We start from the raw sequence: 25974 nt of genomic DNA, 5'->3' as shown, positions 1-25974 counted from the left end.
AGAAGAAGACTCCAGTATCCAACAACATATCCAGTAGACTCCTTCTAACTATTCCTGGTTAGACAAAGAACCACACAATGTTCTAGTTGAACGTATCTTATTTCCTCCTAAATGTGACACACATTGAAAACGTTGTAAACTGGCATTGTAAATTGCTGTTGTAAACTGCCAATCACTAGACAAATGTAAGTCACTAATAATCATGCTTTAACTCTATTCTTACAGTTTTGTTACAAGGCTTTAAGTTAAATTCAAAGAACTAATGAATTAAAGAAGCTCTTGTCTCTTTGCAAAGTGTTAGAAACATGAAAGTGGTGGTTCTCTGCATTTCATGGAGTGCTACTTAGAGGTCATCTCAACCTGGCCCTTCAAAGGAAGTGACTTACAATCAAGAAAAATAGAGTAAAGAATGAAGTACATGGATTTCGCTTCTTTCTTGGAACTTTGTGTGTGTGTGTGTGTGTGTGTGTGTGTGTGTGTGTGTGCCAAATGGTGATGTTTAAATCTTTGAATTATCAGACAGAAAAAAATTTTCTACAATCCCTTTCCTTCTCCTCCTATGTGGTTTTGCAATTAGCCAACCTGAATAGAGGGCTATCACATTGGATTTGTCTCCATCTGAGACAGGGTCCCAAGGTTCCTATTAAATAGCAGAAGGTTTCTGTCCTGTATCTTTCAATGATCTATAGCTGTCCTAGTAAAAGAGGCCTAGGGCATTGTTTAAATATCCAGGTCAAAGTTAGTTTTTCCCTCAGGCATATTAGGCCACATTGAGATTTTAGGGGCACTCAAAAGGCAAGATATATAGATTTCTCTTTCTTCCTTGATGTCTGAAAATCTTTTCTTTTGGTTAAAATACTGAGAACCCTAGGGGAATACCAAAATTACCTGAGAGCTGATTATGTCAAGAGCACCTTTATTCAGGCTAAGATCTCATATCAACATCAATAAAGAAATTGATTAATGAGGGGTAGACAGACCTAGATTCAAATTTAAGCCCTACTAAAATTAGCTGTGTAGTTTTGGGCCACTGACTTAACCTCTCTGACACTGTTTCCCTATCTTAAAAAAATGAGAAAAATACCAGAGTACTAAAGTGATGATAGAAATGAAGAACCAAAGTTTTCAACATGGTTCCTTCTTTTTCTACTCTCTCCTACCCCTAAGATCCAGAGTAAGTCAGTCATAGAGGTGAGAATTGAAAGAACAAAAGGTTCAATGATACTCTAGAATGCTGCATCTCAGATTTCAATTTGCAGATGCACCAGCTGTTAAAGCATGGGTTCTGATCCAGGAGTTCTGGGTCAAAGCCAAGATTCTGCATTTGTAACAAGCTCCTGGTGGATGTCCCATCTTTTACCACCATACACAATTCGAGTGGGAAGGGAGAGTGTGATGCACCAGAGGAAAGCATAGATTTGTCCCATGCCTGGGGCAGCTAGGACAGGACACAAGAAAGGAAAGGTGCTGAAAAGAGAGAAGGGAGGTTCACAGGGAGAGGGGGTTATCCAGTGACCGATTTCTGCATAGCTTACTGTCTTTTAAAATAGATTAAATTCAATGTATTTTTTGAGATGCTTGCCTGTGTAAGTTGAGATTGTGTGTTTCTAGAATGACAATTTTGTTGTCATGGAGAATTTGATTTCTTATGTCAAGGCATTTTCAGCTTCCTGGGTTCAAGGATGGATAAAAAGGTTTAAAATCCTTACCTCCTGCTTTGGCACAGACTCCATGCACACTTACCACCCTCCTTACCACTTCCTTGGGCAGCACTGATTACAAAATGCTAAGGACCCTAAAGGTCTTCTGAAGTTGGTTTTCATCTTGATGTCATCAGGCCATCCATGAGGAGATTAGGGTTGAGAGTGAGCAGAAATCAGGGTTCATTTGCACAATTAGCATATCAGCTGTCTAGAGACTTGTTCCAGATTTCAAGGTGAAAATCCTGGGAATCCAATTTCACAAGCAACACTACAACGTCTGCTCTCTGGAGACAACAGGAGTCTTCTATCTGGATTTATTAAGCCCCACAGAATATAGATCTAATCTACTCTGTTTTATTTATACACACACACACACACGCATATATATATATATATATATATATATATATATATATATATTTGAAATGGAGTCTCACTCTGTCACCCAGGCTGGGATGCTGTGGCATGATCTCAGCTCACTGCAACCTTTGCCTCCCAGGTTGAAGCAATTCTTCTGTCTCAGCCTCCTCAGTAGCTGGGACTGCAGGTGCATGCCACTATGCCCAGCTAATTCTCATATTATTAGTAGAGATGGGATTTCACCATATTGGTCAGGCTGGTCTTGAACTCCTGACCTTAGGTGATCCACCTGCCTTGGCCTCCCAAAGTGCTGAGATTACAGGCATGAGCCACTGCGCCCGGCCTCTAATCTATTTTAAAAGACAGTAAGCTATGCAGAAATCGGTTACTGGATAACCCCCTCTCCCTGTGAACCTCCCTTGTCTCTTTTCAGCACCTTTCCTTTCTTGTGTCCTGTCCTAGCTGCCCCAGGCATGGGACAAATCTATGCTTTCCTCTGGTGCATCACACTCTCCCTTCCCACTCGAATTGTGTATGGTGGTAAAAGATGGGACATCCACCAGGAGCTTGTTACAAATGCAGAATCTTGGCTTTGACCCAGAACTCCTGGATCAGAACCCATGCTTTAACAGCTGGTGCATCTGCAAATTGAAATCTGAGATGCAGCATTCTAGAGTATCATTGAACCTTTTGTTCTTTCAATTCTCACCTCTATGACTTACTTACTCTGGATCTTAGGGGTAGGAGAGAGTAGAAAAAAAGGAACCATGTTGAAAACTTTGGTTCTTCATTTCTATCATCACTTTAGTACTCTGGTATTTTTCTCATTTTTTTAAGATGGGGAAACAGTGTCAGAGAGGTTAAGTCAGTGGCCTAAAACTACACAGCTAATTTTAGATTAGATGGATTAAAATTTCAAGGAACAAATGATAAACATAATTGTTTTCAAACTCTATTTGGAAAAGAAAAAACACATGCGATAGAAAAATACAAACTTCTCCTCTCATGGGGCCGAAGATGTCTATTTCTATTTTCCTTTTAATCATCTAAAGTAACTTAAATCCTTCCCCCTCATTTTCAAGAAGGCCTAACCCACAACTCCGTGGCTTCACGCTGTACCACCAGCCCCTGTACTTCCTGCTGACAGTAAGTGCTTCTCCGAAGCCCAGCTGACTCTAATACCCAGATCAAAAGCTTTCTTGCCACAAAACAAATCACATTTGACAAAGACTGAACCATCCTAAGCCACAATTATATAGATTGACTTGGCAACCTAAGTTAATGGTGATCTGACCTCCAGCTTAATGTATTTTGTCGTGTTTTTTTTTTTTTTCTTTTTTCCAAAAGTAATTAGTTCTCTTCCTTGCTTTTCATTTTCTTTGTGTGTGATGAGATGAAGGCTGAAGTGTTTGTGGAAGTGAGAGAACAAAAATTCTATTCGGCAAATCCCTTCTATCGATGAGACAGCAGCATGGAGATTATTACAGTTGGGCTTTAACTTTTTGTTTTTGTTTTTGTTTTGAGACGGAGTCTCGCTCTGTCGCCCAGGCTGGAGTGCAGTGGCAGGATCTCTGCTCACTGCAAGCTCTGCCTCCTGGGTTTAGGCCATTCTCCTGCCTCAGCCTCCCGAGTAGCTGGGACTACAGGCGCCCGCCACCCGCTAGTTTTTTTTTGTTTTGTTTTGTTTTTGTATTTTTTAGTAGAGACGGGGTTTCACCGTGTTAGCCAGGATGGTCTCAATATCCTGACCTTGTGATCCGCCCGTCTCGGCCTCCCAAAGTGCTGGGATTACAGGCTTGAGCCACCGCACCCGGCCGGGCTTTAACTATTAATCCCTGCCTCCTGTGCTGGATTGCCCACACCTTGACTGACACAGCAACACGTACCCGCCAACAGCTGTTTCCGAGGGTATGTTTTCTCTCAGAAATGTTAGTTGGTTATTGATAGAACTCATTAAACTTGGTTTACTCAGGGTTTGGGGAGCTTGTCAGATAACATTTGACCAGCACGTTTTTCCTTCAGTCTTTATGTAAATGTTTGAGTTGGTCTCTTCTCCTGCTATGGCAAACTGATCAGCTGTGCACACTTTCTTCCTGGGTACGGGGCAGACGTGTGTCTACCTGAGTTCTGAGTACACGTGGGGGTAAAGTGTTGCCTCGTCATTTATGTTCAGTGTTTGCCAAGGTTTCATATAATGATCAAGGGATTCAGCAATTTTCAGTGGTGCCCAAAATCTCCCAGGGGAGCTCGTCAGTGTGAAATAGTTCAGCAGTGATAAGGTACAAGGATATTATTGAGTACACTCTATCCTTTTGAGGGGGATTTGATGCTCTGAAAGTCATGGGTTTTACCATTTAAATTTCATCTTGAGTGGGATGCCCGGTGAGATACCGGGATGTTCCTTGACAAGAGTGTTGGAAGACTGAACGGTGTAGAGTAGGAGAAGTTCACTAATTACGGTGATAAATAAACCAATGAATAAATGTGTGTTAAGAAAACACTATCTAAAGCTTCGAAATCGTAAGAAAATATAGTATGATCTTTCAACATCATCCTGGAGCAATTTTAAACACATCCACTTAACAATTATTTAATTCTCCAGAAAAACACACCTGTCATTTGGTTTGGCTAGTTTCTGGGTGAGGTAGAGTTAGGTACTGTGAAGTTGTCACATGCTAATTTATAAATGTGTCTCCAATAGAGAAGATATAACCCCCGAGTTTTATAACCCTGTAAGACATTGTGATGGTTAGTATTAGGTGTCAAGTGGACTGGGTTAAGGGACATCCAGACAGCTGGTAAAGTGTGATTTTTGGTTGTATCTGTGAGGGTGTTTATGGAAAATATTGACATTTGAATCAGTAGAAAGATTCACCCTCACCAATGTGAGCAGACACGATCCAATCCGCTGAGGGACCAGATAGAACAAAAAGGCAGAGGAAAAGTGAATTTCTCTCTCTCTCTCTCTCTCCTGGGGCTGGAATATTCATCTTCTTTTGCTCCTGGACATCAGAGCTCCAGCTTTTGAGTCCTTGCGCTCTGGGACTGATACCAGTGGTTCCCTAATTTCTCAGACCTTGGACCTCAGATGGAGGGTCACACCATTAGTTCCCCTAGTTCTCAGATCTTTGGACTCACTGAATTACACCACCAGCCTCCCTCTTCAGCTTACAGACAGCGTATCGTGGGACTTCTTGGCCTCCATAACCACGTAAGCCCATTTTCACAATAAATGATTTCATATATATGTGTATATGTATACACGTGAGTGTATATGTGTGTGTGTGTGTGTGTGTGTGTATACATCTCATTGGTTCTGTTTCTCTGGAGAATCTTGACTAACACATACATTAACTAGTTTTGTATCTGCCTAGCAATTTCATTCCAATATTATTTTCTTCTGCCTCCCCCCACCCTCACCAAATGTCTCTGAATATGCAGTTCCCAAAAATACTCTTTGAATTAGCTTTACCATTTTACTGGTTCTTGCCTTAATACGTTTAATACACACACACACACACACATACACACACACACACATGATGTGCTGAGTTTATATCTGTATTAGAGCTATGAGTTTATATTTGTATGAGAGCTATGTTTTTAACTTATTGAAAATTATACTTTGACAAGTATTTACTGCTCACCTATTTTAAACTACTACCTGGGGATTAAGATGGCACATATATATCTTAGTACCTACTCTTTTAAGAGTTTAAATGTAATTCTGAACACATGTTTGTGTTTGTGAGTGTGTGTGAGGTAGAGAGAGAGTGTGTGTGTAAAATCTGGTGTTTGAACATTTAGAAGGGGAGGGATTTGGTGTTGAGTGGTAGAGCTGAAGGAGGCAGGTTCACCATACCCTCTTGGAAGAGAGAATAGAATGAGGCTAAATAAAGCAGGCCATTGTGACTGCATCTATTAGCAAATATGTTAGGGAGGAGAACGTGCTGGAAGTTGAAGTGTTGAGGCAGAATATTATAAAATACGGCCCAGTGTATTGAACAAGGCAGAGTGGAGAAATAACCAGCACACTCAAAGTGATTGCTCATCGCTTTCCAAAGTAAATGATACTTTTTTGGATATGACACTGCTCTAACTTGAATGTTTGTCCTGTGAAACTCATTTTGTCAGCTGTGAACAACAACTCATGTTGTCACCTATGAATCAGAAATCACAATGACATCTACATAAAGTGCTCACCTCTTAAGGGTGCAGCCCTTAAGAGGTGATTGATTAGCTCATGAGTATTCTGACCTCATGAATAGATTAATTCATTTGCTAATTAATGGATTAATGATTTGATGGATTAATGGGTTGTCATGGGAGTGGGACTGGTGGCTTTATAAGATGAAGAAGAGGGACCTGAGCTAGCATGTTAGAGCACTCAGCCACCTTGCTGTATGATGCCCTGTGCTGTCTCAAGACTCTGCAGAGTCCCCGTAAGCAAGAGGACCCTGACCAAATCTGGCCCCCTTGACCTTGGATTTCTCAACTTCTATCACTGTAAGAAATACATTTCTTTGCTTTGTAAAATACCCAGTTTTAGCTATTCTTATATAAGAAACTGAAATGGGCTAAGATATCTAAAGCACAGACAACGAAGACAAAAATGAACAAGTGGGACTGTATCAAACTAAAAACCTTCTGTACAAAAAAGAAAAAGCATTTAAATAATTCAAGGCAACCTATAAAATTGAAGAAAATATTTGCAAACTGAGTATCTCGTAAGGGGTTAATATCCAAACATTTAAAGAACAAGTACAACTCAGTAGCAAAGAAACAACCCAATTTAAAACGATGAGCAAAAAATGAGCAAAAGACTACATTGACATTTTTCCAAGGAAGGCACACAAATGACCAACAGGCACACAGAAACATGCTGAACACCGCTAATCATCAGGAAAACAGAAATCAAAACCACCATGAGATGTCACCTCACACTCATTAGGCTGGCTCTTACAAAGAAGGAGATAAGTGTTGGTGAGGAGGTAGAGAAAACAGAACTCTTTTACACTGTTGTTGGGAATGTAAATCAGTATAGTTATTATAAAAAACGGTATGGAGGTTTCTAAAAAAATTGAAACTACTATAAAATCCAGTAATACCACTACTTTGTATACATCCGAAGGAAATGAAATCAGTATCTGAAAGAGATTATCTGCAATCCAATGTTCATTGCAGCATTAGTCATAGCAGCCAAGATACGGAAGCGACCTAAGTGTTTCCTGATCAATAAAGGGATAAAAAATGTGGCATATATACAGTAGAATATTATTCATCCATAAAAAAGAAAACCTGCCACTTACAACACCATAGATGAGCCTAATGGGCATTGTACGAAGTGAAATGATCCAGGCACAGAAAGACAAATACTGCATTATCTCACTTATATGAGGAATCTGAAAAAAGTGGAACTCAGAAAAGGAGAGAGTAGAACAGTGGTTGCCAGGGACTGGGGTGTGAGGAAAATGGAGAAATGTTGGTCAAGGTACAAACCTGCGCTTGTAAAATGAGTACATTCTCTGGATATAATTGTACAGCACGGTGACTATAGTTAATAATACTCTATTGTATGCTTGACATTTGCTAAGAGTAGATCTTGTGTTCTCACCACAAAACAAAGAAAAGGATAACTACATGAGGTGATGGATGTGTTAACTAATTTGATTGTGGTAATTATTTCAAAATGCATACATATATCAAAGCATCACTTTGTACACTGTAAATGTATACAGTTTTGTTTGTCAATTATACTTCAATCACATAGGAGGGAGGGAAGTAAGTGAACTATTAAAAATGACACACAGCTTTCCCTGTCTAAAACACTGAAGTTATTCTGGCTTTCTGGGCAGGACAGTGTTGTGGTGCTGTGGCCAATAACATGGCCATGGGATTCAGATCACTTAGGGGAAAGCCTGGCCTGGCCATTGCTTTCGTCTCTGTGTCACCTATGAATCAGAGATCACAATGACATCTACATAAAGGGTAGTGTGAGTATAGAATTGGTGTACCTTCAGGGCTCGGGACAGTGAGGGCTCATAGGAAGTGCTCAATATAGTGGTGTTACGATTTTCAGTTGTGTGCTGCCAGGCATCAGCTTACAACCGGGGGAGGAGGACTGGTGTAATTCTTAGGCACACAATCTCACCATCGGGAGAGATGCTCCTTTACATCTGCACCTATATTGGAGAGCATCTGAGATTTCAAACCATGTGGTATAATTTGCTCTTTTGGATATATTTCACGTCTTTTCTTTGTAAAACAAAAGAGAAGTTTTAAAGGAAGACACGTTAAAAGGGAGTGTTCATTGAGACAATGTTATAATTGCTTCTAAGCAATGTCAGTGGATAGACAGGATGTAAGTTTGGTCTTAAAAGGAAGAAAATAAATCAGTACTTTATACTGATATTTCCAATATAAACAAAAATTATAAGTTTTCTTAACTTTCTAAATTTTATATTTTTCCACTAATGAAACAAAATCTGTTCTTAATAGCATTAATATAATGACTTTCAAGTTTTATCTTAATATATCTGTATACCACACATGTATATATTTGTACATGATTGTATATGCATGTATATGTTACTGTATCCATCTATATAAACATATATATTCATCCTACTACATATGAATATATTTATATAACCAACCATGTATTTATCCACCTCTTTCTATATGAGAGACTCTGACTGTATATATTCAACTACATATGTGTGTGTATATGTATACATTTTGCTCTATATATTATATACACATATATATCACAAATCACATATACATGGTTTATTATAGTATACATAGATATCTGGACATATTTAACTACATAATTATATTGATATTATTACTAATGACAAATGTTAGCTGTCGATCAGTTTGCAATTGTATGGTAATGGTATTATCAATGTCAACTCTTTATGAATACTGTTTGTGCCTATTTGTGCCAACTATGTGTCAAGGATCTAGAACAGTGCCTGACAAATACTAGGCACTCAATAATTATTAATAGAAGGATATTTTACTCATTAATTCCTTCAATGTAGCAATTTGCAACTCTTGCTCCATTTTAGAATCACCTGGAAAGCTTTTATTTATTCACACTATCAATATCCTTGCTTGGGTCCCATCCAAGACAATTAATTCAGAATATAGGATGAAATGGGCTCAGGCAATGCTCCCTGTAAAACTCTCTAGGTGATTCAAATGCACAGCCCTTGGATGAGAACCACTGATCTCATATCTCCCTGAGCCAGCGTTTAATTCCTGCTGAGGGCCATGGTTGGGCCTTGGTGAGTAAAGGAGAGGCTGTCACCTTGGGTGTCTTGGAATACGCACTAGAGGATGAGTTCTAGGTCAGTGCATCCCAACTGTATCACTATGTCTTCTGCTTGGCCTTCCTAATTTAGACTCTTGTTGGGAAACCGTGAACCTTTCTGTACACTCATGCTAGCCTTGGATTCAGGCACTCAAATTCCCCGGTGAGCAGAACAATTATAAGTTGGAGCAGAGACACTTGTACTCACTCAATATCTGTGTCAGGGAGAGATATGGCCTGTGATCAGACCCATAGTTTCCCCCAGAAACTGCCCAGGAGCTATTAAGCAGTAATTGCTTTCTGCTGCCACACAATTTGGGTGGGATTGAGACAAATCCTTTCTCTGGAAGCTCTGTTGGAAACCGCGTTAAATTCTGCCAACCTGTGTTTCTTTCTGAAATGGAAAGTGGGCTTCCTGCTCCATGTCAGTTCTCTACCCTGCTGTAAGAAAGATATTTTGGATATGCAAGTCTGGTCTTAATCTGCACATAATGTTGCAAGGCAGACATTCCTGGGCCACTTTACAGATAAAAAACTGAGGTCGGGAGAGGTAAGTGATTTGTATACTGTCAGAGAGTTTCTAAGTGGCATAGCCTGCGTTTGGACTGTGGTTGATTGATTAGTTTTTAACTTTCTTTTCTTGCTGCTACATCCCTTTTCAATCTGTACTAGTCAAGCAATTTGTTAACGGGATTAAGAGAAACGCGAACTTTGAATTCGGACAACTTAGGTTTGAATCCAAGCATTTCCCCTTTCTAGTTTTGCTATCTTGGGAAACTGATGCCTCAGGAACCCTATCTGAAGGTAAAAGGTAATAATGCTTACAACAGCTTTGTGAGGACTACATATCATAATAAAACTAAAATGCTTAATCAAATTTTTGGCACAGAATATTCAGCAAAGGACATTATTACAAAATTTTAATTGAAATTTTCCTGTTGAATCTTTGGCCATTCTTTTGTTTTTAGAATATTATTCTTAAACAGCTTTCTCAACAAAACAGTGACACTTGCTAACTTTTAAATTATGAATTCCATTTTAATAGAAAACTGGTGAAATGAGGTACAAGACAAACAACAAACAAACATACAAGCAAAAAGTATAAATCAATCTCACTAATAATGGATATTAAAATTATAAATTAAAATGTTAACAAATTAAATTATTTAGCATGTAAAAAAAAAAAAAACAACAACCAATTAGAACTTATTCCAGAATGCAAAGATGGTTCAATGTTGCAAAAACCTACTAAAGTAACCTACTTAAGATATCAACGGAAAATATAGTCAAAATTAAATAATATAAACTCTAATAGATCAGTAGCTCTCTTTAAATTGCATACATGCTTTTCGTGACCTAGAAAAAGTTTATAATATTCAGTAGATATTAAAATATTATCAGATATCCAAAAAGTGCTTAAAAATTGAAATAATTCAAATCTTTTTCAGTATTTATCTACCTATGCATCTATGCATTATAAAAGTCAACATCTAAATCTGACTAAAACATATCTGCCTAGATATCCAATGTCATATTTGTTAACAACATTTCATATGAGAGCTTAGTTAAGGGCTTGCTCTTACTTCACACAGATTTTAAAGATACAAACCATATACTTAACCACAGTTATTTCTAGCTGGTAGAATAACAGATTGTTTATCTTTTCTTACTTTTAATTAATAGTATTTTTGTATTTTAAAAATCAGCAATATTTTCAAGTAAAATTAAAGTTATTGAAAGCAAATGCTTTTTATAAAGTAATTTTCACAGAGACCTCTTGTGATAATCAAAAAAGGATATTATGGTTTGGGTGAACACGAGTCAGCATACTTTGAATGACTATTATGCTATGGAAGTATGCTTACATTAGATTTTCATTCCTCTCCTCCTAAATCTTTTCCTGAGGACTGCCATTGGACATGATTTCAGTGTTTGAGAGTGCTCACTTTCCTCCATCTACCCACCGTGTAGTTATTTAGTGCTTAGCATTAGGATTTCAGTCAGCCTACTTACCAACTCTCCAGTTGAGTTGAGCTGGGCTGTGAGTGCCAGTGAGATCTGAGGAACTGGAAAAAGCCATTGGAGAGAGCAGGGATGCTAGTGGATCATCACAGTTATCTATAATGATAGAAAGAGAGAGGGAGAGAGACCAGATTCTATTAGCAAGAAATATTCCATGAGAAGAGAAGTTGAGAAATTAACTACCATCATTTATTAACCATCTGCTCTGAACAAGGTCAGGTACTCCCTGTTTCCATGTGTTACTGCATCTACTCCTCACAGCACCCCTGAAGGACAGGTCTGGTTTTCTTTCACAGATGGGGAAAATTAAGTTAAAAAATGGCAAGTAGATTGTCCAAGGTCTCAATGCTAGAAAATAGTGCAGCAAGAATTCTCACCCAGATTTTTCTGATTCAAAAACCCAACTAGCTACATTTCTTTAATAAGCCACTGGAGCAAAGCCTCAAATTATTGCTATCAAGATTATTCTCTAAGAAGGGAGATGATTAAAAGGGGAAACATTGTTTGACTATTCTCCCATCTTCAGTCCCTAAGAGCTCCCATAATAATTGTGTCTAGAGGAGTAAGATAATTTAAAATTCCCAGTTGTATGAAAGTCTTCAGAAAACAATTTACTTATTCTAAGAACTTATTTCTACTCCATGAAGCAGTAGTGAATAGTCCTCGATCTTGTATATTGTGAATCTGATATTTACTTCAACAGCTATCCTTTCAACCTATCCTAAATATTGAAAGTATTCTTTCTAAGGATTCTTTGATGATGTCCAAATGTGGGAGAGGATGGGGCCATGAGCAAAGATGCTTGTCTTGACAAGATAGATATACCCCTTCGGGTTGACACTGATGTCCTGACCAGTCAATCTCATGGAGAGGAACTGCTCTTCACTCTTAGTATATTGTTGCCATGGTTAGAATTTTTGTCATTCCCAAAACTCGTGATGAGGTCTAATGTCATTGTAACAATATTAAGAGGTGGGGCCTTCCAGAGATGATTAGGCCATGATGGTTCCACTCTCACTGGGTTAGGTTTACTGCCTTAATAAAAAAGCTTTCAGGAGTGGGTTCTCTCTCCATTCTCTTGCCTTCTGCCATGTGATGATGCAACCAGAGAGCTCTCATCAGATGCCAGAACCTTGATATTCAACTTCCCAGCCTTTAGAACTGTAAGCCAATAAATTTCTGTCCCTTATAAATTGCTCAGTCTCAGGCATTCTGTTAGAGCAATACAAAATGGCCTAAGACAATTAGTCATCTAAGTCTTTTGTAATAATTCACTTATCTCTTTGTATTTTCCATTGGGTGGTACACACTTTGTAGGACCCTAGCAGAGAATCTGATACATAATAAGCCTTTGATAAATGTTTGTTGAAAGAATGGGATTGTGAGCTAATGAAATAAGAAAGGAAAGAATGGAAGGCAGGATTGAGCAGTCAATCAACCAGCCAATTAATCAGCATAATATTACCAACATCCTTTTCCTATTTTTTGTCTTGTACACATTTAATTTTATAGGACATTGAACAACGACTTCATGAAATCTAGACATACCTCATGCAAAACAAATTTAAAATGTGCCATTTAGTTTGAAAGTAAACTTCATGTTAGTAAAGGCTCTCAGGAAGAATTGGTTTGATTTCCTTTGTTTTTTTTTTTTAAAGAACATTTACATAGGATTAAGCTTGTTTATTCAGCAAATTCTTAGAGAGCAGTATTTTAGCTAATTGCAGAAAAATTAATTAGAAACATAAGGATTAAATTATTGTTCACTAGGTGTGTTAAAAAATCAACTGGCAAAGTGTATTTTGAGTTTTTCCCAAATACAAATGTTGAGAAATATTTTGAGGTGTTTGACAAATACAAAACCGAGCCAGATCCTCACTGAAGAAGAATAACATAAAAATCGCAGATATGGTTTCTCTGCAGTTACGGTCTTTTGGTGAATAGAAAGCAGATCAAGTACCATTTTAACTCTGGCAGAAGATGCAGGTGACAGAAGGTGCATATACACCTCAAAGCACTTGTTTAAAGGCACACATTTGTTGCATTATTTATATATTAGAAAACAATATATAATAATCACTTATTAAATTATATTCAACATAATGCAGATCTTGCATATGTGTATGCCTGGTTTGTCATCGAGAAGCCTCAGATGAACGCAGAAAAAAAAGCGAGCCCCATAGAAACATACAAACCACACACACACACAAACACACACATAGGCCTTAAGCATCAAGACGGTATCTACATTCACAGGAGCCTTCTAAGCCTCACCCATCGAGATGTGTAGGTATAACCATCCTCCTGTTTCAGGCAACACTCTCTCCACCACTTAACAAGAAATCACAGCTTTTCTGACACCCACTTCCACAGGAAAGTTGTAGCTCTTTTTAAGGTAAAGTATTATAGCTATTGTATATAATGGTTATGTATTTATTAGACATTTAGCATGTATACAACTCTTCTACTACTTTTATTAGGTTTTTATAGTCTTTTATGTGTGACTGATGAAATTTTTGAGTATTGTACTCCTAACCCCACTTCTCCCCTAAATCTTTTCTTATAAAGTTTGTATTGTACAATTAGCAAGCCATTTTTACAAATGCATATATTATGTTGTAGCAGAATTGACTATACCCCTGTATATGTTTCAAGTCAACTCAACCATACATTGCTCAAGAAACAACTCCGGAATTTATTTTTCTCCTTTTTTTGGTAATCTTTGCATTCATATGTAAATTGTGAAAATGATCATGGAATAGTAGAAGTAACTTAATCATTTCAAATTAATTCAGTCCAACCAATATGTATAAAGTCTCATTTTGTTCATATTCTCAGAGAGGCAATCAGGATAGGTTTGGGTAAAATAGAGTCTAGACCTCAAAGAGCTCAGAGGCCATTGAGAAATATAGAGATGTAAACAAGTAAATAAACTGATGAGGAAATTTAGGAGTCTTTCACTATGATCACACCAAACCAGTAAAATTGGAATCTGTCAGTCCAGACTCTCAGGCAAGTGATATGTTTTGTTCTTCCAGACCTGTGCAACCCTCTCCATTATAAGGTGCTGACCTTCAGGAGAACTAAGCTTCCAGAGCCCATTAGCCTGTGGCAATAGCTGCCATTCCCTACGGTCTGTTTTCTCCTCTGAAAGATGTCTGCCTTGTATCTCAGTTTCTAGGGACAGTGGTTTCAGTTTGGAAATTAGTAAATTCATAAAAACAATCTATGCTAATGGAAAGATCCAAGGAAGATTTTTCAACAGTCCTTTCCTCGTAGACCCTATGCATTTGAACAGTGGCTTTTGGAAAACATATCTGAACTTTTGATCTCCTGTCCCTAAAAGTAATAAGAATGGAAAAATCTCAAATCTAAAAGGAAGAAAGTCCCCCCGCTCCCCAGAGCAGATAATTCTTTTCCTCTGTCAACTCTATCTCACATGAACCACTTTGGCAACCTTGCCTACATTGATGAGACAGCAAGTCTCTTACGAAATTAGCCTAGTAAATGGGAATTTAAGCTGATTTTTGCCTAATGTTCCATTATTGGAACACTAAGCATGTGAGAGTTATCTATATCCTACTGCTCAAGGTTATCGCCAAGGTCTGATTGCAAAAATTCAAAAAATTGGAACCTCAGTCATAAACGGGTTAAGGGTTTGATGATAAAACCGTTCTAAATTCAAATGTCTGTATTATTTTAAATATGTATCAGATTCTTAAAGCAAAGGAAGAATGATTTAGCGTAAATGAGAACAATAAAACGTGTTTGTTTTGTTTTGTGATTTGGGATGGGCTGCATTAGTGGAAAGCATATTGAGGGTTAGAGTTGGGAGATTCCTTTTTCCTAGATTTGCTTCTTCTCTTGATTGGATGACTCTAGATAATACATTCAGGTACACTAAGCGCTATTTGCACTGTCTGCAAAATAAAGAGTCATTTTCACCATATCCAGCCATAGAGTCATTTTAAAGATGGAATAAGAATAGATGGGAAAATCCCTTTTAAGTATAAAGCCCAAAATGAGAATGGGAAGCAGTGTATGAATTGCCTGGTAATATCTGCGACTATTGATAGAAACTATTTTGATGATTTTATTTCCTGGATCTTTTTTCTCGCCACAAAACTTGCCCACAAATTGGTGTCACAGATAGCTCGTTCACATTAAAGGTTTACAACTGGCCAGATGAACAAGAGAAGGTGAAGTGGAGGGGGAATAAAATGGGTGAAGACACGTGCGTGCATAAAGATGACATTGCGCCTCCATTCTCTCCTCTGCAGGTCTGCAGTATTGTGGAGTCTGGGTCAGTACTAACCCAAGCACATGGCTGGAGAGCAAGGAAAGAAAACGTTATGTCCCCCAATGCTCCTGAAGCCTTCAATAAGCAAACCTGTGCTCTCCTTCAATTTCAGGCTCCACGTGCATCTCAGACTTCTAACAGTGTGTCTGCACAATGCTGAATCCATCGCTCTGCTCCTCCAAAAGTGTTTGTGAATATTAATCAGTGTTTAATGTAGAAAAGAAGAAGGGGTGAAGAAACTGGGGTCTGAAGAAAGGTGTTTGAATTAAAATATACATAAATATAATCAGAGACCGAAAGGCTTCTCTCATATTCACTTCCAATGGGACACACAGCTTGAGATAAACTATATTGATTTCCCAGGAATCACTTTCGAAGAATGAACCAAATTTCACAGATGCATTGACCTAGTAGAATATTTTCAAAATGAGATCTTTAAGAGCTTCTTCATGGGTCTTTTCTCTAAAAGAGTTATAGCAAAACTCTGATGCAATAAAAGGCTATTTTAAAAATGCAAATCCTTATTCACATCTATGTTTGATTCCCCATTTTTCTTCAATAAATAACTTTGCTGTCATCTGTACTCATTTTCTTTATAATGTAAAGGCCACCACTAGCTCCCGTCATCCCCCCAAAATAAAAATCTACTTCTGTGGGTATAACCAAAAGCAACTTAGCTCTTTCCGTCCAGTAGCTGTTTAAATACTCCTAGTCCTGTCTGCATATGATTCATAGATTAAGAGGATTTCTGAACCAGGAGGAACCTCTGAAATTATAGGTTCCAAGCCTTTCACTTTACATATAAGGGTATGGGGGGAGCTTAGGGAGATGACAGGACTGCCCAAGATTATTCAGTTAATTATTTGACCAGCTGGAAGCAAAACTCAGGTTTCCTTACTGTTTGTAGGTAACCACTAGTCCCGTTCTCTGCCACCTTTGCAGAAGGCAGGTAACCATTGGTAGTAGTAGTATTCATAACAACTGTTATAATGGATGACCTTTTTTCTGCAAAGTGAAAGACAATATTTTATTTCCTGGACAACAGAAAAACATTGATGAAGAGTAGTTTATAACTTTCAGGATAATTTGAATTTCTCTTCTTTTTTTTTTTTTTTTTTTTACCTTTTTTCTCTTCATCTTCAATACTCTCCCCTAGCTAAACCCTACCCACCCAGGGGGGAGAAGTCAAACAAACAGAAAAAAGGCAAAAGAAAAAAGGTAAGAAGAGAAAAATAAAAGAAACATTCATTTCCTTATTAATATTTGCATGGACAAAGCATTTTGTTTGTTATTTCCAATTCAAAGAAGAGGGGATAATATGTTCTTCAATATATGTATACAGTTAAATACTGAAGGTCTTCTTTCATATGAATTACAAGGTAAAGGCACAACAGAGAATTCTCAGTAAATACGATATTTACACAGCTTTTGAGAAATTATCACTGACTCTTTAAAATGATTCTACTTCAAGTAACATTTTTTGTTACCAACATATATTTTTATTCATTATTATTAAAATACCAATAGAGTTACAGATGATACTGAAGTTAAATTGTGTGCATCGTCTTGATTACCACAGTAAATTATCTGTATGTAGGGATTTGGAGCTTAAAAGATTCACTTGTATTTATAGGTGAGATAAAATTCCTCTTAGCATTGCACACTTAATGGCCTACTTTGTTTAAAAGATATAAAGCATGCATTTTGTGGAGTGCCTACAACAGTGCTTAGATATGACAACTCATGCCTTTTGCTTCAATTATTTTCCCCCTTGTTACCTATAATTTCACTTAGAAAACAACAAAAATAAATACTATAATATTACTCTTGAATCTGACCCTGCCCACCTTCTTCATGATGAAATCCTAAAAGATAAATTACTTCATAATTAGTAGACCAAAAATACAGCTTTCTAAAATCAGTCATGAAAGGAAGTCCAAGTCTTCTCTATCCTGACATTCTTTTCCAGATTAATGTAGAACTTGCTTTTTGATCATCTGCTAAATACTCATGGTTGTGCTTCTTGCTGTAAGAAGACAGAATAAAGTCAAATACATAGACCCTGAGCTCAAGCAAACAATCATTTACTTTGGACTGAAAGACAATCCATACATTTTTTGAAATAAGCTCCTTATGTTCATGAGCAATTACATGCAAAAGACCATTGGTCTGGGATCCAGGAGTCCTGAGCCTTCTGCCTGCACTAGTAATGTACCCTCTTTTTTACTTTCTCGTATTTCAGATTCCTCAACTTTATAACTGCAGGGGTTATTGTTCATTTATTTCATCAACACAATTTAATTGAGCACATACTAGGTGTCAAAATTTCTGTCAGGCTTTGCAGCGTAAAAGTAATTATCGTAAATTCATCAAACATGGTGGAGATAAACACAGCATCACTCCCTGCACTGCGGTAGTGACTGGTGAGAGGGCCAGAGTAGACTGCGGGAACACCCAGAAGAGGGGGTTAGTCCTGTCCAGGGATTAACAAGAGGGCTCTGGAATTCCTTCCAGGCTTTTAAAGCAATTCTATGTAAGATTTTAGGAAATAGTTTATTTGGAGTTACTAATTTCCTGCTTGTAAGTGGCTTGCTGGGAGAATATCATCGTAAACCCCATAAGCATAAGGCAGCAGCAGCAGGCCTGACTCCTTGGGAGCCTCCTGGTGCATCTGTCTGAGTTGCTCACAGTCACTGCAGCCGCTGCAACGGGGAGACCATCACCTTATTCTATGGATGAGGGCTCTATAAATTTTTCTGTCCATTTCACAGTCTCTGCAGTATCTAAACTAGGCTTTGAACCAAGGTCAAAGTGACTCTGCACAAAACCTGAGTTGAAACCTGCTTCTAAACTCTAAAATGATGGCAGACCGCTCTCTATTTGACAATTTTGTGTGAATATAGCTCTTTCCTTTTTGAATTTCAAGAGCATCTTTACACAGATGTCCCACAATGAGCCCAAACTCAACAGCTCTGAAATACCCTTCCCTCAATTGTTTTCTTCTCAGATTACAGCTCAGACGAAAGCAGTGTTTTGTTATTTTTGATGTTTTTATTTTCGGTGTTGCCACTGATTTTTTTTTTTTTCTTTCTTGCTATGTTTTGATTCTCAGGTTAGAAATAGTTTTCTTTACAATAGACTGTTTGGCTTTATTCTTTTCACTTTCATGCTCTGAATCTAATTTACCAGTGACTTAATCTAATGCAACAAGTTGGTAATTCTGTACCAAGAGTTATGTTGTTTACAACTGAGCCCTTCATATGTGACAAATATAATCAGCTAATGATGTGCAAATATAAAGGGTGAAGCTAGACAGATTTCTTCTTTTGCCCTGGTATTTAGTATTTGAGACTACATAAATTAGTCAGTACTTCTTTGTTGAGTGAAAGGATGAAAGACACAAGTTCTATCCCGTTGAATTGCTGTTTTCTCTTGGGATGATCTCTCAGTTTTCCACTTATTTATTTTACCTTTCCCACGATTTGATTCTAGTTCTGGATATCCAAATATTATGTTACAATTTTTGCAATGGTCTTTTCCATTAGTTTTCTCACTGACAGAGCCAAGTAGTACCCAGCTCTAGTCCCATTAAGCCATCTTTTAAAAACCCTATTTTTAATATGTTTCCTTCAAAAATACTTACCAGGTATGCCAGCCTTAAGCTTGGCTTCCAGAGGTGGCATCATGCGGATGAAAGAGCAGAATTACTTACACATGGTAGGTCCCAGCTAATCCTAAGTTGAGGAAATCATTTGTGGTACTGAAAGTTGGTCAAAGAATCAAAAAGTAAGACCAAGTTCAGGAATAAGGGACCTGTTGTTAGGATCGGCTTTGTCAGAAGCTGAGGACTGTGCCTCCAAAGGCATCACTCTATCAGTGTTTAACATCAAATACGGTAAAGCTATTAAAACTTTAAGGTTAGGAATAATGTGTCATAGCTTAATCGGAAAGCTATTAAACCTTTTATAATATTGGGTATATAAGGTAAATAAATAATTATAAATAAAAGCATAAATAAAAAATTAGAATTTTCTGGAATATGAGAAGCTAAGAGTGGTGGCTGGATTACTTTGAAGGGTTTTATAAGAGCCTAATAAGAAAAAACACAAATCTTTGAAAAAATAAAATGTTTCCACAAATTTCACTCTGCTTCTATACACCCCTATTTCCCTCCTCCCTATCTATTAACACTTCTCACAACACACTCACATGCATGCACACACTCACTCATTATAAAGTAGTGCCAAATTATGCTCAGAATTTATTGGCTCTGAAGAAAAGTTATGTAAATGAATGAATTGGATGGTACTGAATGATAAGATTGGGAGAAAGAAAAAATATGGAAGGTAGAAGCTCATTGTCCATATGATTATGTATTGAATATTAAAATGAGGGAAGGGAGGCGACCAAGGAATTTATAAAGACAGTATTTCTGTTCATTCAGTCGTTTTCGGAATTGAGAGTTTCTCTTCTAGAACCGTGTCTTTCTCCGTAGATATCTATTCTTTTTTGAATACAATGGGGCTAAACTTCCAATAGCTAATCATGATCCTGCATTGAGTGGTTCTAAATTACACTGAAAATCCTCGTTGCTCAGGAAACCATGATCTTAAAGTGTAGCTCAATCAATCCATACACATTCATAAACCTTTTTCATCTTGCATGGGTCTAGGCATAATGTTTCTAAAAGAAAAATGAACATCTCTGTATGTCTCATTCTGCTCATTGGAACTTAGGAAAATGCCTGATTAGAAAGATAGGCTTGAGTTGAGTACTGGCCAGCTGGCTGATAGCACAACCAATGGGGTCAATGCCAAACATTTACAAGTAGATGGGATAAACATGTACTGATAATCTGAACAAACATTGACCTTTATCGGTGTTTGTAGATGAGAAAATAATGGCAGCCCAGAGACAGAAGGAGTGGTCCTACAAGATCATAATGTGGCCGTGTGTATGTGTGCGTGTAAGTGTGTGTGTGTGTGTGTGTGTGTGTGTGTATGTGTGTGTGTGTTGGAAACTGTAGTATATTTGCAAAGAGACCAGACATTGGAATCCAGCCCAGTCTGAATTCAGATCCTGACTCCGCGACTTACTAATTATGTGTCCTTTGGGAAGTTAATTAATCTCAGTTTTCTCTGCATGTAATGGGGATGATAACTATACCCAGGCTTGTTGTGAGACCAAAAAGCGACAATTCATGTAAAATATCTAAATCGATGATGGGCAGATAACTAGATGAATTTAAGTTGCCTTCATTTTCTATTGCTTTCTAAGCTCATCATCTCCAGTTCCAACTATTGTCCTTGAAAAATGATATTCCCAGGACCATCTACTATATCTTTTAAAATTTTTCCATCCACATGGTTTTTAGCACTTTCTTTATCATCTGTTCAGAATGTGGAGGATAATTCTGTACCAAGAGCTATGTTGTTTACGCATTACTTATGCTCCAAGACCAAACATAGTATACTTTTTAGGTTTTATCATATTTTTCTTGTATTCAACAAATATTTCTTAAGTACAGTGTCCCAGGCATCATGCAATCTGATAAAATACCTGGTGATTCTTAAAGGGAACAGAAAGCATGGACCTCATATAACTTTTCAAGGGATGAGGCAGGGTGGGACAGCTGGCTGGAGAAAATGTTTGAATTTCATTCTAGTTCATATATATAATTTATTTTTAAAATGTGAATATATTAAAATAGGGCCTCCCAAGCTCATGTTTTGAAGATCATAAGCTTAAAAAGAAGGAAATTCTGCACTTATACAGGCAGTAGGAACCAAAATAGCTTAAAAACAAAATGAAATAAACAGAGGGAAATACCGTTTTGGGCAAGAGAGTCACACCAATTAGTATTTTAGAAAGTTTGCTCCAATTTCAGTATGGAAAGTGTCTTGGGTGGAGATGGAGATAGAGTATTGAGGGTAAGAGATTGTGTTAAGAGACCCAATCAGGGGATTTGGAATAGTAAAATAATATATATATGATAATGGTAGCCTGAACTAAAACAATGACAATTGGAATGGAGAGAACTTTGTAACTTTAGTCATACTGTATTGGAATCATCATGACCTGGTGAACTAAAAGGAAGGTAAGAATAAGAATAAATAATTAGTTCAGTATTTCTAGTTCTATTGACAATCTAGTTTGTTCTCCTGAAGAACTGGGAAGCTCACAAATCAATGTCTAAAATTAACATCTCTTTATAACACACAGAAAAGAGGTGATAAATGGTCCCACATTTAGATGACTTCCAAATCATAGTTAAAGCTTCTCATCTTTCTTTAGATAAATATAATAATAAGTGTCACAAGACTAAAAACATATATTTATATTCAGATGACAAGTCATAATATGTCATTAGGTGATGGTTTTTAATTACCCAAAGACAGGTGAGCAATGAATTCCATATTCAGGACATAAGAAAGATGACATTGACCTAAGTTTGGTAGTCTCCCATGCCTTCAGAATAAAATTTTACTTCCTTGCTTCTGTATATCCCATCATGATCAAACTGTAGGTTATTTAATCTTCTGGCACTCCTTATTTCTCAGTCTGTGCTTGGATTTGCCAATTTATTGCCTGTGTGTATATTTGACTCTGTTTTGGATGCCTGCACATCACCTTCCCCTTGCTCACTCATCAACAATGCACTCACTGCACAGGATGAAAATACTACAGAGCCTTCCTTGATCTCTCCAGGCAAGATATTCCTTTTCTCCTTTATGGGGTCTTTTGTGTCTAGTACTCCACCTCCACCAGGAAGACCAACTCAGTGACAGGTGTTTATTTTGACGATGATGTAGCACACGGGTCCTTGAGCTCTTTGAGGCCCTATCTTACTCACTTTCCTACTTTCATTGCATTTCACAGTGATGACCACAGAGAATTGCTCACTGGTTAAATAGAGGTTTAGATAAGGGGAGGACAGTCTTAAATGAAGACTAAAAAGTCTGAGTAGAAACTGTACAGGTCTCTAAAATGGAAAATGTTTGAGCAACAGTAAAGTGACTTATGTTTCCAAGTCACACAGGGAAGTGCGCTCAAGATTGTGAGCACTTGAAGAGAATATCTATGAGATTGTCATTACCATTTTTCTTATGTGTGTGATTTCTAAATGCTTTCTTTATTTGAGCTTTGCAAAAATCATCTCAGCCAGGAAGGACAGCCAAGATGGTGACCATTTGACAGATGAGGAGGCACAGGTATGAAGGTCACAAGAGTATTAACTGGGTAGGCAAAATATCTTCTCTCTGATTTCCTTTTCCAGCCTCCGACACCCTCATCATTTTGCAAGTAAAGAAATCAAAACAAGTTGGGGGAGATAAACAAGTTGGGGAGATACCTAGTCATTTGGAGGAGAGCCTGGTTGTGTAGGGCCTTGAAATCTGATGAGTGAGCAAGGTATGGCAGGAGTGAATGTGTGAAATAGAAAGGAAACATCACAGCTATGGGTCCCGGTACCTTGTGTATCCAGTTGTTCCACTGACTGACTTGGTAAATTGGGGCCATGCATTTCTTTCTCTGTGATGTAGTATTCCTCCATGGAAAATGAAGATGATGATGCCTGTTACTCATGGGGAGGTCATGACAAATGAGGGTTGTCATGAACCACCAACAAAGACAACAGTGCTTGGCACAAAGAAAATGCTTAATTAATGATAACTACAGCTTTGCAATTATAACTATCCTGTGAACCTCTCTAAAGATTTTTGAGTAAGGAAATGATATTTAGAAGATGAATAAATTGGGATCATAATGTTGTAACATGAGAATAATTTTAGCTTTCAGTAGCCACCACTCCCTCCTGATTTTATCACTAGGCCTCTTGGTCTGGATTTTTGTATTTTGGGGATGAGAGCTATTTATTGGTCAGGAATGGACAATAAACTGGCATAGTTTTTGCCCAGTCACCATCTAGTTTCTGTGATCCATGATGGATGTCTCTGCTTTCTATATTTATTGTCTTTTAGAAAGATATTTTCTCACTGGAAGGGAAGGGCATGAGCAGAGCTCAGGGCTAAATCTCAAGCCCAGGCCTCTGGTTTTAGACATTCTCTCGCATGTTTTTACTCTTACAAAATGTATCCAAACTAAGGCACTGGAAAGAAGACCTGAATGTATTACATTGAGGTAAACATTAACTACAGAGAGTTCCTTATGTCGATTTTGGAAATGCCACCTTTCATAATAACTCAATAAGAATCCTGGGTGTAATATGCTGGACCTAACTGTGGTGTACCATTTGTTAAAACTGTACACTGGAGAAAGTTTGCATGTCAGAAGTCAGAGGAAAAGAGTAGGTCCCAAGAGACAATCATTCCTTCAATTACTCTGTGGTCCAGATAACAAACCCACCTGATATTAAATAGGATTCTTCAGTACTCTATGAAATGACCTACCAGGTACTCAAATATAATGATTTTTTGAGACATTTCAGGCCTCTAGATAATGATTTTTTGGGGACAGGCTAAAAATAAAAGCTTGTTCCAGGCAAAATGCTTCAGCATGCTCTACTTTTCCTTGTAAAATGATGTTCTTCTTGCTCATCCTGAATTACAATTGTGATTCTTAAGCAAATGTTGGCTGTAGCTATGAAGACATAAAATACTATAAATGTTATATGGACATGTCCAGGTATTCAGTGCTGTAATTTAAAAGCATCAATAAAGTTTACGTTGTATTAGAGTTTGCAAATCTGTCACGGTCAGATGAGCTCAATTTCCATTTTTCCCTCACCAAACCCTTCAAATTATGCATGAACAGATTAAAAATAGCAGGAAAATACATTGTATTGTATTCACTAAATATCTCCCATTTTGAAGAAAATCTTTAGCAATCAAATAACATGAGAAAAGACACACTGGAAAGCAATTATAACCCCGGGAAAATTTCATTTCATTGCTGAAGACACAAAGTGGTGTATTTCAAAACTGTGAGCAAAGATTAATGGTGATGAAGGGAGTGGTAAGTGCCCGTGAACTAAGACATTTAACTTTAATGTCATTGCAAAACATGAGTAGTCATCATTTCAAGTCTCAATCTCAAACATCGATGCATTCATTGCTATTTTTTCTTCCTTTTTTATCCCCCCAACATTGTACTTTGCAAATTGAATGGTCTGACAAGGAGTTGGTTTGAAAGTTAAGGGTTCTTTTCCTGAACAAGGTTAGGTTTAGCTTTGATGACAGCACAGCTTGGAAATCTCCTGCCAAGCATTTCCTCCGGGCAAGAAGGCAGAGGATTTTCACTTTCTCTGTCAGCTTTAGCTCCATCTCAAGTGGTTAGGAGTTGAGCCTTGGAAGAGCAAAGACAGAAGGAAAAATATAAAATCTTTAATGCGTAGCATTGGTCTGAGAGTTCCAGACAGAATTTTTCAAGTGCATTTTGACGAACTGGGTCACAGAGTCTAGTTCCTTAAAGTCTGTAAAATGTGTTAGCAAGGGATTCTCATTTCTTTAAATGGAATTTTAACTTGGGAATAAATTTAGTGTACTAAGAAAATGTGAATGGTTACCATTTGATACTAAACATCATATTTGCCATATGAGCAGAGTTGAGCAGAATGTATGTGAAAAGTTAAAAAAATAAATTGTTTGCTTATGTTTCATATCTATTAATATTTGGGCTGTATAGTGCTTTTTGTCTGCCAATAACCTGTGCCTCTGAAACAACTGGACCCTGATGAAATTCCTACCTTGGTTATCTCCCTGTAATTCCTGCATGTATCAGGCTTCTGTCCCATATTACTCACCCAGGAACCTGCTTTTGATTTCCTAGGGTATTCCCCGGGACAAGGCTTCTCAAACTTTATTGTGAGCATGAATTACCTTTACAAAAATGCAGATTATGATTTAGGGTCAAGCTCCTAGGTGCCTCTGATGCCTTTGGCCCATGAGCTGCATGTAGATCATCAAGAACCTTGAGCACTGGTGGTCTCTCTTCTCTAACTATCCCTCATCTTACTACTTCATGCAACTTCCCCCACAGGCCCACTCAGATCTCCAGAATCAACATAACCCTTGTGATAGCACACAAAGAGAGCTTGGCAAACAGGCCCCAACCCCATGGTTGAGGGAAAAGAGATGGTAGATTGAGAAAATAAGGGGTTACTCATCCAGGCATTATGTTGACAGGCTTTCCCTTTGCATCACAAAATGTCCTGCAAAGTAAGCCATATCTGTACTGTTGCTGTCATCATCATCATTATAATAGCATATACCAATTATTGAGTCCCCACAATAGGCCACTTGGACAGGTAATTT

The 25974-nt window shown here is 37.7% G+C and overlaps 1 protein-coding gene across 1 annotated transcript in view; it reads right to left on the bottom strand.

Annotated features, from left to right (window-relative positions):
* Window positions 1-25974, bottom strand: part of CNTNAP5 (contactin associated protein family member 5) — an 862050-nt gene that overhangs the window by 664910 nt on the left and 171166 nt on the right. The window contains exon 2 of the mRNA XM_050752523.1: window positions 11395-11499. Within this exon, the coding sequence (XP_050608480.1) occupies window positions 11395-11499 (105 nt within the window). The remainder of the gene's footprint in view (window positions 1-11394; window positions 11500-25974) is intronic.

The sequence above is a fragment of the Macaca thibetana genome, chromosome 12 (genome assembly GCF_024542745.1).
Source record: "Macaca thibetana thibetana isolate TM-01 chromosome 12, ASM2454274v1, whole genome shotgun sequence".
Classification (NCBI taxonomy): Eukaryota; Metazoa; Chordata; class Mammalia; order Primates; family Cercopithecidae; genus Macaca; species Macaca thibetana.
This window is presented reverse-complemented; position numbering and strand designations above follow the sequence as displayed.